Source organism: Pistacia vera, unplaced genomic scaffold (genome assembly GCF_008641045.1).
Source record: "Pistacia vera cultivar Batoury unplaced genomic scaffold, PisVer_v2 Contig517, whole genome shotgun sequence".
In the NCBI taxonomy this organism is placed as follows: Eukaryota; Viridiplantae; Streptophyta; class Magnoliopsida; order Sapindales; family Anacardiaceae; genus Pistacia; species Pistacia vera.
The window spans coordinates 136,861-156,437 of NW_022196354.1; the positions used below are offsets into that span (position 1 = coordinate 136,861).

Sequence of the window (19,577 nt, forward strand, 5' to 3'; positions counted from 1 at the left end):
ATTCTCTTACCTCAGGCTGATCCGCCCTTCTTCGGCAATGGCGGATCTAGGAATTTCCCTCAATGGGGGCAAAATATAAAAAAAAAAAAAAAATTTAAAACCAATCATAATTATACCTTTTTTTCGTTCATTATAATGAGCTTCAATAAAAAGTTATAAAATACAAATAAATATCTTCAAAAAACACAATTTTTGTAAAAATAAAACCATTTTTCTATAATTGTCCTTGACTAGTTTTCCTATTATGAAAACGTTGGATAATCATCTCATTGTCAATTATATCAAATACATCTTTCTCAATATAGAGGATCAAACAATCATTCATCCATTGATCTCCCATTCGATTGTATAACCGATTTTTCACAAGATTCATTATAGAAAAAACCCTTTCAACAGTCGCAATCGTAACTGATAAAACCAATGTAACTTTTACAAGCTTTTACACCAACGTATGCAAAATTTCCTTTTTAAACCGAACTAAATTCTTAGCCAAATCACCAATTCCTTATAACTCAGCAAATTTATCATAAGAACATATGTCAATAACATAAATCTCAATTTGGTTCTCAAGTACCATTAACTCAAGTGCAGAAAAATCAAATGGATAAAACTGACCAAACCCATTTCCTTTTCCTTTGCTTCTTCTTCCTTTCTTCTTTATGGGTTTTTCTCTCTTTTTCTTTATTTTTGACAAACAACCCAATTTATATATAAAACAACTTCTTTGAATTATGAAACTGCCAAAGATTCTCTTATTCTCACCATGACCTCGCCACATTAGCTTTCTGTGTAAAAATGCCCAGATTTCTCCCCTCAGTTAAATGCAAACCCAACAGTTTTTATTCCTTTTGTTTTCACTCATAATAAAACTTTTAAAAACTAATAGATCCTCTTGCATAAAAATAAAAATCACAAAAAATATGAAATATATATACTAGGATTAAAAATAGGGTTTTACAAAAATAAAATCCAAACTAACCGTGGGGGCTATTCCCAAAATCTCATAATTATATAAGTGTAAAATTTAAATAAATATAAGATATGGACTTTTTTCAAAAGTTGAGCGGGGACTCTAGTCCCCACAAGTCATTAATTGGATCCGCCACTGTTCTTTAGGGTAGTAGCCCGAGCCCAAGGTCAGTCTGCCATGTGTACACTACCATGTAGGTGTAGGATTATGCTCTGATATCAATTGATAAGAACCTACTCCAAAACTCATCAATTGGGCTGGACAATGAGTATTTCATGGGTTTGGATAAAACTCTCAGAAAACCGACTTGCCAAGGGATAGTGCCCAAGCCATTTATAACTCACATGTCTAATCCTTTCCCTTTCACTGTGAAATCTTAACACATTGAGATAGGTTGATGTGAAATAAAACTGTGTATTTTTGTATATCAAAAAACTTGATTATGACATCGTGGATGTGTTTCACGCCCTTAATCCTAGGAAATCAAGTGCGGCATGATTTCGTACCGGTGCCAAGATTTTGCACCTTTGCTTGGGCTAGCATCAGGACAAATTATCCTCAATAATGGTGGTCCGATGAACTGCCGGCCAACATCTAATTTCGCATTGAGAAAGGTCTGTTTCGACCCAAAATTTGTGTTTTTTGATATCAATTTTATGTTGACATAGGCCTCAATTATAGCCGTGTCTCCATACATTTAAGTGAAGACAATAATCAGTGAAGTAAGCATAAATTAAGCTAACGTAAAGAGTATATAATTAGAAGTAAAATTATGTGGTGATCTCTATCTCAAAAGCAGGTGAGATTTCTGGTTCATTCTTAAAAATGATCACTAACAGTACTTGAGGCATGCAATAAATCTATATATATTTTGTCAGGAAGAAAGAAATTAAAAGGCAAAGCATCAAAGATTCGAAGTTGATTAATATTGGAGGGAACATATTATTAACATTTAAATCATACATTCAAAACAATATAATACAACAAAGAAACAGCATGATATTCTCAGATTTTCCAATTGGCCCCTCCTTTCATACAGGAAATCAACCCAACATTATCGCCATATATATATGAAAGCAAGAATATGTGTCTCATCCCTCTTCCTCAATTCACACACACCAAATCCACAAACTTCAAAGTAAAGAAATTTATGTGGTCCATTCATATTTATATTTATATATAAAAAAATAAAATAAAATAAAAAAAAAAACTGTGATCAAGCCGAGAATCGTCTTTTTCAAAATCTCTCAAAGCACGTCTCTCTGGCTCCATTAAAGAGTCCCAAAGTCACTTTAAGGAAGAGTTGCTCTTTTCACTGTGTTGAAGTCGACGTTTTTCCTTTTTTTTTAAAAGTTTTTTTAGAATATCATATTCAAATAATGTACCAAACAGGCCCAATAATATATAATAATAATATAATAATAATAATATTAAAAAAGAAGATCAATTCAGTAAAGGCTTCTCCCAAATTTTTTTTATTCTCTCAAACAAACATATCAATAATACCTACTAATTTATGCTAGTCTAACCAAACATTTAATATAACATTCCCATAAATCACATTTCATGAACCAAACCCCTCTTCATATTATCTCGGGTTATGTTTATATATATTATATTTAAGGAATTAATAGGTTTTCTATTATTTTGTTATGTATTATTGATATTTTGTGATTAGGAAACGGTTATAGAGTTTGTAATTTGAATGAAATTGAAGTGTGGATGGAATACAAGAGTTTTGAATTATGAGAATATGAAGGGTAATATTGTCTTTTGGTAAAGTTAAAGGGTTTGGAATAGAGCAAAGATTTTTCAAAGAGGTTAAATTTCAATGGATTTGGACTATAGCCCCTCGACCCGATTCATGAAATTCTGATAAGTATTACTATTTGTGAAAGATAATCAAGTTTTGAAGACGGATGGAATCAACAAGTTTCTATATCTATCTTGAAGAAGAAAAAATAAAAAAGATTAATTTTTTCCATTTTCCTGGAGTTGTGGAGAAAGTATTTTAAGGGTATCAATTTTATATGTAAAAAAGAAAAAGAAAAATGGGGCTATGTAAGCACCTTTGGATAATATGGTGAATGTTGAGTGAATGGAGTGGGTAAAGCTAAAGCAGTGAAGGTGACCTTGAAACAAGTCTAAAGCGGTTAATGTCTCCACATCGTTGAAGATTCGTAGCTTATTTAGTGCTTTTTGTACCACTATTCACCTCCTTGGAAAAGCCTTATTTCTCTGTCGTTTTCGGGGCAAAATCTAGGTTGTGGAGCCACCTTGATACTTTAATACCCAACTAGGATTAACCATTAAGTAATTTTTTGAGTTTTAACTAGAATGTTAACATAAACAAAAAGATAAAGTTTTTTATTCGAGTTTACCTGGTTAGTTTGAAATTACCAATTACCCAAAAAAACAAGAGAAGTGCTAATCTAAAAGGTAATACAAGGGGATATAAAGTACCTACCTTATTATGTTTTTCTCTTCTCTTCTTTTTCTTTTCTGTTTTTTTGTTTTTCTTCACTTATCTTCTTTGTATAAGTCTTTCTAGGATAACATTTCAAAAACAAAATAAAGTTCTATTGTTTTACATTCTTTTATATTTTCAGTAGCGATCAAACAAGCTGATTCAACGGTTTTAATGGAGCCCATATGTTACCACTGTGCCGTCAAACTAGATGTGATGTTATTTAGCGTAGGAATATTTCAAAGCCATTATCATAGACAAATCTGTTGGAAGCAGTTTTCTGATACTTACTTGAGGTGTCACCTCGTCAAAGGGCGGGTCTTGGGTTGATCGATCAGTGATCTAGTAAGTTTGAAATCTAGCAAACAAACCCTCATAAATCCGCATCAGTCCTTGTAGGTTTGAAATCCAACAAACACACTTGTTATCGACCCACAGTTAGTTTTGCTTTTCTAGGCTAAATTCGGTTGACTTGGCAGCCAAAATTCAATCTGACCACCATCACCTGAACCACCAACCTCTACTTACAAAACCCCTCTGACCCCGACACTGGTAGTCCTCTATTTGTCGATCGTGACTCACTATACCACGCGATTGGGTTGATTTTTCTATCGCATTGGTTTTCGTTTGATAATTTTGAATTGATTTGGTCTTTCATTGTTTGGTGCTTATTTGGGTTTGTTATCTAGGTTGTTTCCCTTGTCGGCGCGACCATTGCTTCCGCTTTGTCGGAGCACACTATGTGCTCAACGTTTTGCTGCACACGAATTTGGTTGTTATTGATACCAGGGGGTGGGCGCGGTAGGTGAGGGTGGGGTGAGTGGGAGCGGGTAGGGGGCACTGGAAAGTCCGGAAGTGGTTGGTGGTCAGGTTGGGATTTTAAAATAGTGACAAGGTAACCCGACCCGGAGAGGCCTCATCTAGGTCCAACCGGTTAAATTGGGTCGGATCGGGTTTCAAACATAGGTTGTGACTCCCTTGGGGAACTGAATGAGGTGGGTGCCCATGCAATGAATTCGTGTGGGGAAGAAGTCATCTGCAATGCCATTTGCTTTGGAAGAATTATGTTCACTCGCCAACTTGGATTGGCATCGACGTATGGTCTGAATGCCAATGCTAGTTCCTCGCGTTGGATTTTGCATTGGGCTAACAGAGTCTCTAGTAGTGACAAAAGTTCCCTTTTTATGAAGTATAAATACACGAAAATGAGTGGAAATAATAACAATCAATTATGTTGGATCTAGTTGGTGAAGACTATCACTCACTCTGTCGATTATATACTCAGTCTAATTATATTTGGTATGTTTGATGAAGCGAAGATGATTGTTTGGTACACAGATGGTCGTCAATGATCTTGCAATGGCACGTTCAGACAATACAAGACAAACCACATGACGAACTTTAAAATTCTTATAAATTGAGAATTCAAATCTTGAAATGAGATATATAAAAATTTTGAGATAAATTATGGTGTTTATTACAATTTCCCTGGGTTTTCTACTTAACAATTTTTTCCTCAAGTTTCTGAAATAAAAATTTTCTCATCCCCATCCCAGCTGCAACCCCAGTTGTACCAACCCCACAACACGGCCTCACCTCAAACGGCATCACTACTTAAGTTCACAGATCCACAGCAACACTATCAAGCTTTTCAAACAGATCCTTTACCCAAATCAAAACACGAAAAACCCCCTCAAGGCACTGCTCTTGGGGGGTGGGTCTGTGAGGCGGTGGGGAAGAAAATGTGGGTTGGAATTTTAGACCTTTTAAAAATGGGCACGCTATCTTAGTCCTTTTGTTATCTGACAGGTTAAGAAGATTGTCATATGACAAAAAATCAAACGGACACTGACGGCAAGGATTAATATGTATTTCAGAAACCTGGGAGGGAATTGTTAGTTAGGAAAACCTCGAGGGTAAATTAAATCGTAAATTATGCTTTGATTTTCATGTAAAAATGTTTTATAGAACTAATCTGATTGGGTAAATTTTCGAAGGGGTGTGTCTTGGTTACTTTTCAAGTTTGAACACATCATGACATCAACTCAATCTCAACTTTAGAAATGGTGGCCACAGGGATTGTTTTTTAATAAGTGATGAACTGTTCTGTAAAGATTACAATGTCCTTGCTTCAGTACATTGCTGGCACGCCCCGGCTCATAAAAAATCCCCACTTCCACCTCACAGGGTTAGGTGCTTGACAAGGATTGCTTTCATACTTAGAAACTGAGCGTGACCACCCACTCTATCACACTCACTTTCCTATTCTCATTCATCATTATCCTAGTTTGGAACTTACATTATGATAGGAACCTACTCCAACAACTGAACAATTGGGTTGGACATAGGTTTTTTATGGGCTTGAGTAAACTCTATTTGAAAAACCTTTACCAAGGGAAGGTGCCCAAGCCATTTATAACCCATTACCCACCATTTTCCTTTCAATGTGAGATCTACATTTCATCGCTTCTGCATCAACGTTCACGTTGACCTCTTTATCTCTTAGGTGACTTCGCGGATCCTCTTACCGGGTTGATCCGCCCTTCTTCATTATATTAATATTTAAAAAGGAGGGCAATTTAGTAATCTATATAACATACCCACCCATTTATCCTCCCAACCAAACATATTATTCATCAATTTATTCGAACCAACCAAACACATTTTCTAAACATTTCTAATAATCTTCAAGGTGATCTATCTTTCCGTTAATATAACATTCCCCTATACTAAAACATTATATGATCTAAACGCCCTCATAATAATAACTGTAGGTTATATATGTGATAATCAGAATTTCACAATTTTCTTAAGCATTCTAAGATTACTTGGTAATCTAAGATTACCCTAAAGGGGCCATTTAAATAGGGTTAATATTAGATAATCGGGGTAATATTTTTTAAATTGAGTAGATGATGATGTTTGGTTGGTTTGTAAAAAATTATTGTCGAAATATTTTATGCAATAGTAGCATTTGGGGGGTATATTGCTGGGAATCTTAATACCTTGGGGGGGGGGGGGGAATGCTGTTATTAAAACTTACCCATGGTAATACAATTTTGTTTCTCATGCTGCCCCTAAAGAGTTGAGCATTTGATCCAAATTAACCTTATATTTGTTGACATTTACAAAACACCTAATTCACTCATGCAAACACTTTCGTCCTCTCTTTTTAAAATTTTCAAACGATATTGCCCTTATTATTGTCATTATTTACAAAAATACAATTATACCCAAAATTAGCCACCATCGCCAACCACTGTTGACCGTTGTTAGAGGCTACCAAAAGTTGCCATAATGGTATACGACCAGCCTTATATGGCCGACCGTGCATCGGTGAGGCTTGTCCGACCATGGATCACAGATCCATAGTCGGAAAAGGCCAGATCTGGCTGTTTCACGATCGTGAAACTGCTGCATCTTTGGCCGTGAGATTTGGCCATGAAACGACTAGATGTGTGGCACTATTGGCCTCACGACCAAATCTGCGGCATTGTCAGCTGCCGCCCGCGGTGGTGGCTGGCTCCCGGCAGTGGCTTGGGGTGGGTAGGGGTGTTTTTATTAATTTTAAAACGTTTTTGGTTGCTAGGATGTTTTTGCTAAATCTGAAAAGTAGGGGGTTAAAATGAATTATTCAAAAAATAATAATAAAAAATATTGGTATACTAATATTTAAAAATGAGGGCAATTTAGTAATGTATATAACATACCCACCAATTCCTCCCAACCAAATATATTATTCACCAATTTATTCGAACAAACCAAATACATTTTCTAAACATTCTCAGTAATCTTCAATGTAATTTTTTATTCCGTTAATATAATATCCCTCTATAATAAAACAATAAATGATCCAAACGGCCCCTAATTAATAAAATTTTTGAACATTAATGCCCTTGTTCTGAAAACAATTTACAAGAATATTCATGGACTATTTTATCTTTATATACAAGATTTTTAAGACATTATTATCTTTATACTTCCACCAAATTACCCAAGACCATAGTCAGATTCAACCACTGTCGCCGACCGTCAGTCGCCATCATAGGGAATGACGCACAACTAGTCGAATATAGTCGGTCGTGCACCAATCTGGTTGAATCCGGCCAGATCTCTGGTCGTTTATCTAGCCGAAAAGAAACGGCTAGATCAACGCACGGTCGGCCACATCCGGTCAGTTATGCATCGTTCCGACGACTATAGGTCGTAGTCGGCAGTGGTGGCTGGCAGCCGGTAGTTGTCTTGGGTAGTTGGGGTGTTTTGGCTAATTTTTAAACTTTTATTGTGGTTGTAGTGTTTTAGCTTAATTCTCAAATGTAGGGGGTTAAAAAAAATAATCCAAATAATAATAATCCCCCTATTTGTTTAACTTTTTAAACTCTATCCTATCCTATCCTATCCTAAACAATAAAAAACGTGTTTATTTTAATATTGACCATTCAATTCAAAATCCAATCATATTCTATTCAACTCAAAACATTTAACAATTACCTTTCACAATAAAAGTTTATAAATTAACAAAGTCACCCCCACCCACCCAAGCCACCGTCGGCCGCCAACAACCATCGTCGGCCACCAATTATCATGCTGTCAACACCGAAAAGACACACGATCAGTCGAATCTGACCGATCGTGTGTTGATCTGGCCGTTTCTGGCCAGATCTATCTGGCTGTTGACGACGGCCAAGATTTGACTATCGTCAACAACCATAAAGATATGGCCATTGTTGATGGTTATATTTCGGCTGGCCAAATCCATAGTGGATTTGGCCTAAAAAGGCTAGATTAGCGCATGATCGGCTAGATCTAGTTGGTCGTGCGCCATCCGACAACTGTCGGCTGCCATACGGCTGTGGGCGGTAGTGGCTTGAGTGAGTAGGGGTGTTTTTGTTAATTTATAAACTTTTATTGTGGGAGAATGTTTAGCTAAATTAACAAATGTAGGGGGTTAAAAAATAATCTAAATGTTTTCAGAAAATGTTTTCAAAAAATGTACCGAACACATTCTTAAAATCCTATCCTATTTGATTTAATCATATCCTATCCTATTTAGAATAGTTTTTTAGAATATCATATTTCAAATAATGTACCAAACAGGCCCAATAATAATAATAATAATAATATAATAATAATAATAATATTAAAAAAGAAGATCAATTCAGTAAAAGGCTTCTCCCAAATTTTTTTTATTCTTCTCAACTAAACATATCAATACAACATACCTACTAATTTATGCTAGTCTAACCAAACATATTTAATATAACATTCCCAATAAATACAACATTTCATGAACCAAACCCCTCTTCATATTATCTCGGGTTATGTTTATATATATTTTTTAAGGAATTAATAGGTTTTCTATTATTTTGTTTATGTATTAATTGATATTTTGTGATTAGGAAACGGTTATAGAGTTTGTAATTTGAATGAAATTGAAGTGTGGATGGAATACAAAGAGTTTTGAAATTATTGAGAATATGAAGGGTAATATTGTCTTTTGGGAAAGTTTAAGGGTTATGGAATAGAGCAAAGATTTTTCAAAGAGGTTAAATTTCAATGGATTTAGGACTATATGCCCCTCGACCCGATTCATGAAATTCTGATAAGTATTACTATATTTTGAAAGATAATCAAGTTTTGAAGACGGATGGAATCAACAAGTTTTCTAAGTAGTCATTATCTTGAAGAAGAAAAAATAAAAAAGATTAAATTTTTTTCCATTTTCCTGGAGTTGTGGAAGAAAGTATTCTTAAGGGTATCATAATTTTATATGTAAAAAAGAAAAAAAGAAAAAGAAAAATGGGGCTATGTAGAAGCACCTTTGGATAATAATTGGTGAATGTTGAGTGGAATGGAGTGGGTAAAGCTAAAGCAGTGAAGGTGACCTTTGAAACAAGTCTAAAGCAGGTTAATGTCTCCACATCGGTGAAGATTCGTAGCTTATTTGTAGTGCTTTTTGTACCACTCATCACCTCCTTGGAAAAGCCTTATTTCTCTGTCGTTTTCGGGGCAAAATCTAGGTTCGTGGAGCCACCTTGATACTTTATAATACCCAACTATTGATGCTAAACCATTAAGTAATTTTTTGAGTTTTAACTAGAATGTTAACATAAACAAAAAGATAAAGTTTTTTATTCGAGTTTACCTGGTTAGTTTGAAATTACCAATTACCCAAAAAACAAAGAGAAGTGCTAATCTTATAAAGGTAAATACAAAGGGGGGCATATAAAGATAACCCCTACCCTTAATTTTCATGTTTTTCTCTCTCTCTCTCTCTCTTTCTCTTTTTCTGTTTTTTCTTTGTTTTTTCCTTCACTTTATAACCTTCTTTGTATAAGTCTTTCTAAGGATAACATTTTTCAAAAACAAAAAGATAAAGTTTTCTATTTGGTTTTATCACTTCTCTTTTATATTTTTCAGTTAGCGATCAAACAAGCTGATTCAACGGTTTTAATGGAGCCCATATGTTACCACATGTGCCGTCAAACTAGATGTTGATGTTAATTTAGCGTAGGAATATTTCAAAGCCATTATCACTAGACAAATCATGTTGGAAGCAGTGTTCTGATACCTTACTTGAGGTGTCACCTCGTCAAAGGGTCGGGTCTTGGGTTGATCGATCAGTGATCTAGTAAGTTTGAAATCTAGCAAACAAACCCTCAATAAATCCGCATCAGTCCTTGTAGGTTTGAAATCCAACAAACACACCTTTGTTATCTGACCGCACAGTTAGGGTTTTGCTTTTCTAGGCTAAATTCTGGTTGACTTTGGCAGCCAAAATTCAATCTGACACCATCACCTGAACCACCAACCTCTACTTTACAAAACCCCTTTGACCCCGACACTTGGTAGTCTTCTATTTGTCGATCGTGACTCACGTATACCATCGCGATTGGGTTGATTTTTCTATCTGAATTGGTTTCGATTTGATAATTTTTGAAATTGATTTGGTCTTTCATTGTTTGGTGCTTATTTGGGTTTGTTATCTAGGTTGTTTCCCTTGTCGGCGACGACCATTTGCTTCCGCTTTGTCGGAGCACACTATGTGCTCAACGTTTTGCTGCACACAGATTTTGGTTGTTATTGATACCAGGGGGTGGGCACGGTTAGGTGAGGGTGGAGGGTGAGTGGGAGCGGGTAGGGGGCACTGGAAAGTGACCGGAAGTGGTTGGTGGTCAGGTTAGGGATTTTAAAATAGTGGACAAAGGTAACCCGACCCAGAGAAGGCCTCAAGTCTAGGTCCAACCGGTTAAACTAGTCGGGTCGGATCGGGTTTCAGAACATAGGTTGTGACTGCTCATTGGGGAACTGAATTGAGGTGGGTGCCTCAATGCAATGAATTCGTGTGGGGAAGAAGTCATCTGCAATGCCATTTGCTTTGGAAGAATTATGTTCAACGCCAACTTGGATTGGCATCGACGTATGGTCTGAATGCCAATGCTAGTTCCTCGCGTTGGGATTTTGCATTGGGCTAGACAGAGTCTCTAGTAGTGACAAAAGTTCCCTTTTTATGAAGTATAAATACACGAAAATGAGTGGAAATAATAACAATCTAATTATGTTGGATCTAGTTGGTGAAGACTATCACTCACTCTGTCGATTAATATAACTCAGTCTAATTATATTTGGTATTGTTTGATGAAGCGAAGATGATTGTTTGGTAGCACAAGATGGTCGTTCAATGATCTTGCAATGGCACGTTCAGACAATACAAGACAAACCATGACGAACTTTAAAATTCTTATAAATTGAGAATTCAAATCTTGAAATGAGATATATAAGAAATTTTGAGATAAATTATGGTGTTTATTACAATTTCCCTGAGGTTTCTCTACTTAAACAATCTTTTCCTCAAGTTTCTAAAATAAAAAAATGTCTCATCCCCATCCCAGCTGCAACCCCAGTTGTACCAACCCCACAACACCGGCCTCACCTCAAACGGCATCACTACTTAAGTTCACAAGATCCACAGCAACACTATCAAGCTTTTCAAACAAGATCCTTTACCCAAATCAAAACACGAAAAACCCCCTCAAGGCACTGCTCTTGGGGGGTGGGTCTGTGAGGCGGTGGGGAAGAAAATGTGGGGTTGGAATTTTAGAGCCTTTTAAAAATGGGGGCACGCTATCTTAGTCCTTTTGTTAGTCTGACAGGTTAAGAAGATTGTCATATGACAAAAAATCAAACGGCACACTGACGGCAAGGATTAATATGTTATTTCATAAACCTGGGAGGGAATTTGTTATTTAGGAAAACCTCAAGGGTAAATTAAATCGTAAATTATGCTTTGATTTTCATGTAAAAATGTGGTTATTAGAACTAATCTGATTGGGTAAATTTTCGAAGGGGTGTGTCATTGGTTACTTTTCAAGTTTGAACACATCATGACATCAACTCAATCTCAACTTTAGAAATGGTGGCCACAGGGATTGGTTTTTTAATAAGTGATGAACTGTTCTGTAAAGATTACAATGTCCTTGCTTCAGTACATTGCTGGCACGCCCCGGCTCATAAAAAATCCAACACTTCCACCTCACAGGGTTAGGTGCTTGACAAGGATTGCTTTCATACTTAGAAACTGAGCGTGACCACCCACTCTATCACACTCACTTTCCTATTCTCATTCATCATTATCCTAGTTTGGAACTTACATTATGATAGGAACCTACTCCAACAACTGAACAATTGGGTTGGACAATAGGTTTTTTATGGGCTTGAGTAGAACTCTATTTGAAAAACCAGTTTACCAAGGGAAGGTGCCCAAGCCATTTATAACCCATATACCCACCATTTTCCCTTTCAATGTGAGATCCTAACATTTCATTACGCTTCTGCAATCAACGTTCACGTTGACCTCTTTATCTCTTAGGTGACTTCGCGGATCCTCTTACCTCGGGTTGATCCGCCCTTCTTCGGGGTAGTAGCCCGAGCCACGGGTTAGCCTGCCATGTGTGCGCTACCATGTAGGTGTATGATTATGCTCTGATACCAATGGATAAGAATCTACTTCAGAAACTCAACAATTGGGCTGGACAATGGGTATTTCATGGGCTTGGATAACACTCTTAGAAAACCGACTTACCAAGGGATAGTATCCAAGCCATTTATAACTCACATGCCTACTCATTTCTCTTTCAATGTGAAATCCTAACACATTGAGAAAGGTTGATGTGAAATAAAACTGTGTATTTTTGTATATCAAAAAACTTGATTATGACATCGTGGATGTGTTTCACGCCCTTAATCCTAGGAGATCTAGTGCGGCATGATTTCCTACCGGTGCCAAGATTTTGCACCTTTGCTTGGGCTAGCATCAGGACAAATTATCCTCAACAATGGTGGTCCGATGAACTGCCGGCCAACATCTAATTTCGCACTGAGAAAGGTCTGTTTCGACCCAAAATTTGTGTTTTTTGATATCAATTTTATGTTGACATAGGCCTCAATTCTAGCCGTGTCTCCATACATTTAAGTGAAGACAATAATCAGTGAAATAAGCATAAATTAAGCTAACGTAAAGTGTATGTAATTACAAGTAAAATTATGTGGTGATCTCTATCTCAAAAGCAGGTGAGATTTCTGGTTCATTCTTAAAAATGATCACTAACAGTACTTGAGGCATGCAATAAATCTATATATATTTTGTCAGGAAGAAAGAAATTAAAAGGCAAAGCATCAAAGATTCGAAGTTGATTAATATTGGAGGGAACATATTATTAACATTTAAATCATACATTCAAAACAATATAATACAACAAAGAAACAGCATGATATTCTCAGATTTTCCAATTGGCCCCTCCTTTCATACAGGAAATCAACCCAACATTATCGCCATATATATATGAAAGCAAGAATATGTGTCTCATCCCTCTTCCTCAATTCACACACACCAAATCCACAAACTTCAAAGTAAAGAAATTTATGTGGTCCATTCATATTTATATTTATATATAAAAAAATAAAATAAAATAAAAAAAAAAACTGTGATCAAGCCGAGAATCGTCTTTTTCAAAATCTCTCAAAGCACGTCTCTCTGGCTCCATTAAAGAGTCCCAAAGTCACTTTAAGGAAGAGTTGCTCTTTTCACTGTGTTGAAGTCGACGTTTTTCCTTTTTTTTTTTTTTTTTTTTTTTGCTTGGAAACGACAAATGGTTTTTTCGCTTGGAAACGACAATGGGTACATATCATATATGTGAAAGCTGATTAGGGTTTCTGAGCTGTAATTATTGTCTGGCTACAGGTTCGTCCAACGTATTAATAATATTTATTTGGAAGGGAAGAAGATGCCATTGTCATCATCTTCACCCTGGTCATTGGTCAACCACGTGTTGCATGGAATCTAAACGGACCAATTATCTACCTCTAATTATATGGTTGGTAGGATAAGATTAAGTTCCCTTAATCAACTTTTGAACTGATTAAACAATGGAGTTTAATCAGCACAGAAAAATCATAAAACACGAGCTCAGTGGTATAAATTGTCTCACCACTATTAACCTAAAAGACTCGGAGTCTAGAGTCTTTCACCAAAACATCCCACTCTATTCGATGACCTGAGATCTGTAGCCTACGGTTCAAGCAATAAACTGTTTGTCTTTGGAGCTTTTTGATTATTATGAGATGGTTTCTCTCATGAGATGAGATCATCCTGCTCTCATCAGCATACATCTACAATTATTTGTCACGCAATGTTATTCTAATCATAAACCTTGACTTATAATAAGATCTTAATTATAATAAATTACTTTAGACAACTTTTCTACCGTGATTAAGTCGGTGTTTATTTAACTAATTTAAGCTAGTGTTTTTCACGCTGTATTAAAAATTCATTATTTTGTACCAAGTACTATTAATCGATCTAGAAAATTGACCATATTTCCAATTTACTCCTTCATTTTGGTTTTCTATCCAAATATCTCAGTCAATTTTTTTTTTTTTTTTTGATAACCGAGGTGTCCGGGCAAGTTAACGCGCACCTCAACTAATCTTTGACGTCCATTGAATACTTTACAAACCCAAAGAACTAGGTAAGCATCGAGATGTCCGGATCAGTTTATGCGCACCTCAAATAATTCATGAGATCTATTGAACACCCTATAAACCCAAAAGACCAGGTAAACCATAATATTGTTGTAATAGGTGGCCTCAAAGTTTGAACTTAGAAACTTAAGGAATGAAGCAAAACTTCTTAACCGCTAGATCAACCTATATCACAACCAATTTTACACACAAAGAAGTGACGAATTTGTCTTCAGTGTGAATAAAATGTTAATTAATTAATTAAGACTGTTTTTCATGGAATAATAGTCATGGCCGGTTTGATCAATACCTTTAAACATCAATGCACATAATAAATTTAGACAAATTTAGGTAAGTGCTGTATACGATATAACTTTTAAATGTTAATTACATGACCTGAGACTTTGGTCTACCATCGATAACTCTCTCATATATATGAGGTCATCATGTTTTGATCAGCAACATTAATTTGACTAACCATTTATAAATTCATACCATTGATTATGAGGATTTTCATTTTAAGTTCTATTAGTGTTTTTCACGTTTAATTAAAAAATTTTAACCAGTTTGTTTGATTAAGCTTCCAATTGGTTCCCCCCAGTTTTGCTTTCCATTCACACATTTATAGTCAATTTTTGTGAACAAGAAGAGACCAATTTGTGATTAACGTAACTCATCGTGGATGAAGACTTGTTTTTAATTCTTCAAGAAATAGTCATGGTTTCATCAATTCCTTTTACAGTTAAAGCCGAAATTCATACAGTTGTCCCTCTAAATTCCTGGAAAAAGACAGTCTTCCGTAGGGTCATAGCAACAAGAACCTGCCCCCACCACCCTCTAAAATCAGTAACTTTTTTGGCTGTAACATGTCATGATATTAATTGTGTTTGCCTTTGGCTTTTCATGATATAAAAAAAATTAAACCCCTCCAACAACCTAATGACAAACATCTGTTAAGTTTTCAAGTATAGAGAGATATTATTGATGGAGAACAACCCTAGTTCATCTAGAACTGATAGAAAAACCATTGAGAGAAATAGGAGAAATCAAATGAAAGCTCTTTATACAAAGCTCAATTCTCTTGTACCTCATCGAACCCCTATGGTATTTACACTTCTACAACTATTAGTTAATTACCGCATCATGTTGATTTTCTTTTTCCTCACTCATTATCATTCTTTTAATGGAGTTGCAGGAAGCGACATCACTGCCTGATCAGCTAGATGAAGCGGCCAACTACATAAAAAGGTTACAGACGAACTTGGAAAAAATGAAGGAAAGGAAAGACAGCTTAATGGGAATTGAAAAGCCGCCTAGTAACACAGGCATGAGTAGTGGAAGAACAATGGAGGGATTTAGATCACCGCAAATTGAGGTTCGCGAAATTGGTTCTGCTTTGGAGGTTGTTTTGATAACTGGGTTGGATTTTCAGTTCATGTTTAATGAAACGATTCGGTTGCTTCATGAAGAAGGAGCTGAAATTGTTAGTGCTAGCTTCTCCGTTGTTCATGATACTGTCTTCCACACCATACATTCAAAGGTAGATCATTTCTTTCCTTTAATCTAGAAAATCAGGCTGAAATATAATTATGTATAAAGCATTTTTAATTTTTTCAGTTGTTTAGAAAATTGTTTCGGCTTAAAATTTGTGTAGGTTGGAGATTCTGATCAAGTGGGTAATGGAGCAGCTAGAATATCTGAGAGACTAAAGAAGTTTGTCCACGATGACAGTGCCTTTTGAAGTGTAAATATGATGATTTCTCTTTAATGAAGAAAATTTGTAAAAATTATTACTCAATATCTTTGCATCTATGTGCTAGCTAGCTCCATATCAAAACCTAAATTAATGGTTAAACTAGTAGAAATTCCTCACTAATGAGTAGGGATCTTTCCTTCAAATTCTTAGCATTTTGGGTTTTGTCGATGAAATTGATAGCTATTCCAGCCATAACGATGATCACCGACCCTAGTTAAACCGTGTTAATTAGAACTTTAATGAACTATTATATTCTAGTTAAACTAGAACTAGAGGCTTTATAGTAGTTGATCCGGTAACATGCTTGAAGCTTCATTTTGGTTTGAAGTCATTATCATAATTGCTTGAGTTTAAATTTCATGTCTTACTAGAAATTTGTATGTTTGATAGCTTTAGATGAATCTTCTATTAATTTGTATGGATTTGGATATTTTAGAATGGAGAAGACTATTCAATCATATACTTTGATCGATGCAACTAAATGAGTGGTTCTTGGAGAAAGAAAATCTCGCAGAGGTTGACACATATCCTTTGTGGACCTTGCAGTCTCCTTACATTAAAACATAATCTCTACACCTCATATTCCTTGTTCGGATTTGTTCAATCAAACAATATCTAGCTTCCTCTATTATGTAGTCTAATGTTTGTGTAACACACACACACACACACACACACACACACACACACACACATATATATGACAGCATCACTTGAAGTTTGAGTTTAGGTGCTACTGATCTTATGGATTCATTTCCGAGTTATAGTGTTATACCACTGGTTTTGAGAGGGGTTGGTACTTGGAAAAGGTTTTCTTCTTCTTTTTTTTATTTTTTATAATGTGGTAAAAAAGAGGACCAAACTTCGAGTGATAGTGTGTTAGATAAGATCTAAAGCTAGGCTTGTTAATATACATATACAGATTGATACTTGGAAACATGAGCACAGCCATTGAATAACAGAACAAGTTGAAAATGGCTGAGCTCATGTTAATTAATATTAATTAGGACTATGCTTTGTGGAACTGTCAGGCGAGAATAAGTTGAAAATATTAATAAAGAGTGGTTGTAGCTTTTGTTTTATCAAGTTAATACATGCATAGATATTCATTCCCATACCATGCCCAATTGACAGAATATATAATTGTAGATAACAATAACGTAACACATATGCATATATTGTAAGTATTATATACTTTTTCATGCATTAAATTTTAAATCTACCTCTTGATTAGCTCTTTTTCTTCAATTTTATATATATACACACATATGGCTCATTTGAGTATGTACAGTAGAATTGCACTTTTTAGTTCTTTTCTTCGTCTGTAAATGGAGCCTTGATCAGAACGCACACAGACACTGAACATTTACTACATTAAAGTAGGTTGGCTAAAGGAATTATGATTCCAAGAGGTTATCTCCTATATCTCACCATGGATTATTCATTAAGCGACAATGTTCTTTCCATGGTTCAATCAACAGGACCCATTTCTTTTGTCGTAGTGGTCGGGTTACATTCTTTGGAAGGGTTCCAAGCAACAGGACCCCTTTTTTTAATTGGACTGTACATAGTCTTTTCTAATTTACAAAGATTACCCATTATAAGCATCTACATAACACACACACATATATATATATAAGTGTTAAACAATCCAAAGAAAATAATAAAAAGAGGAGGCTAGGGTTTCATTGATATTGCACAATTCAATTGAATACAAAAAGTATGATTTAACCTAAATACAAAGAAATATATAAAGGCTAAAAAAAGGAAATAATGAAAAGACAAATCTACCCTTAATAAACAATAAAACAAAATAACCCATATTTCTTAACAATAAGCATTTTCGTTTTTCATTTTTTCTTAATCCTGCGCACTTCTATTTTCTGTGTAAGTGATAAAGATTAAGTACAATATATGCCTTTATAAATAACTTCGTTTTTGGTTTTATTAAGCTCCAAACAGTACACAGCATCAAAATATATAGTGACCGAGATTATTAGGATCAATAGATCTCATATAGGAAGCAAAGCCAGAGGAAGAAGAAGACGATGACTAGAGGGAAGAGATCTTTTTCTTCTTATACATTGAACAATGACAAAATATATACAAGAATAATCGGGAATTTTGGAAACAACCATCATTTAAATTTATGGATTACAATGAGCAGCAACTTAACTGAATTAGTTATCACTTACAGACAAGGCTCTGCAGCAAAACAGAAAAAATTATTATGTCTGCCACAATTGTTGAAGTGTGAACCTTTTTTGGTGAAACCAAGAATCAATTGGAATGGAAGAGCTCGGGCGAGGCATGATGAGGAACTTGAGTCCCACGCCCACCTAGAGATCATATCCCTCTTGCTCTAGCTTGATACTTCACTACGAATTGGGCATGATGAAATCTCCCATCCACCACCGTTTCAAAGACAAAGAGAAACCCAATGAACCGAAAACTACATACTCAAAATCAACATCTAAACACCATACAAATTCTCTAAAACATATCAACATTACTTCTTACACAAGCATTGTGATTTTGATCACCTTTTTAGATTTTTTGTTGTCTTTGATTTTTTACTTTTTCGGAGATCTTTTTATACTTCTATATTTTCAAGTCCCTTCAGCACACATCTTGTAATGCACAAAATAAAAATAAAAAAACAAACTCCTATAAACCCTGTAGATTTCCCGTAATTGTCTGACTATTAAACTTTGCCTTCAGTATCTAAATTAAGGCACAATTAAATATTTGAAAAGCCCACTGCTCCAACAGATGCCCAATTCAAGCACAATATAAACTATCACTCTCATGCCATGCAAATACTATTAGTTGAAGATCTGAAACCATATCGTAAGAGTCGAGATCATAAAAGATAATAATACGGGTACAATAAAGTTTTCAATAGTATAACTCATTTTTTAGTTAATTTAAATGGTTTCATACGGTTAAGTATTATTTTTGTCTTTTTAGAATCTTGCTTTTTTTTTTTAAAAAAAAAAGAATTGTTTTCATAAACATATTTCCTCAATTAATTGATTTTGTCCCTTCTTTATAATCAATATTATTTATCTTTTATCACCTTTCCTTTGAAAACTAACGAATAAACCAAAGAATTTTCTTCTACCTTAAACAACAATTTAATAAAAGCTATAAATATAATCCAACATTTTATTTATATTTTATTACAAAAATTCTGTGTTTTAAAAAAATTACACATTGTTTCGCCTAGGTTACAACTATACAGCCAACAAGTAATTTTTTTTATAGTATTTTATTTAAATATTATTATAAGAATTCCATTTCATTATAAAAAAAAATTATCAGTCGTTTTGAGTTTTTTTTTCTCAGAATTTTTTTTTTTTAATCAA

The 19,577-nt window shown here is 35.0% G+C and overlaps 1 protein-coding gene across 1 annotated transcript; it reads left to right on the forward strand.

Annotated features, from left to right (window-relative positions):
• The first annotated feature begins 15,385 nt into the window (after positions 1-15,385).
• LOC116106479 (transcription factor bHLH162) lies at positions 15,386-16,672 on the forward strand. The gene is made up of 3 exons (XM_031392845.1): positions 15,386-15,560; positions 15,652-15,996; positions 16,111-16,672. The coding sequence occupies exons 1-3, from the start codon at positions 15,441-15,443 to the stop codon at positions 16,195-16,197; spliced, it is 552 nt and encodes a 183-aa protein (XP_031248705.1). The 5' UTR covers positions 15,386-15,440; the 3' UTR covers positions 16,198-16,672.
• Positions 16,673-19,577: the final 2,905 nt, after the last annotated feature.

What these genes read in the sequence shown, in the direction of transcription:
- LOC116106479 (XM_031392845.1), top strand. Translation starts at nt 15,441, where the DNA reads ATGGAGAACAACCCTAGTTCATCTAGAACTGATAGAAAAACCATTGAG. An exon ending in TACCTCATCGAACCCCTATG is followed by an intron (nt 15,561 to 15,651) that starts GTATTTACACTT and finishes ATGGAGTTGCAG; the next exon opens with GAAGCGACATCACTGCCTGA. An exon ending in TCCACACCATACATTCAAAG is followed by an intron (nt 15,997 to 16,110) that starts GTAGATCATTTC and finishes AAATTTGTGTAG; the next exon opens with GTTGGAGATTCTGATCAAGT.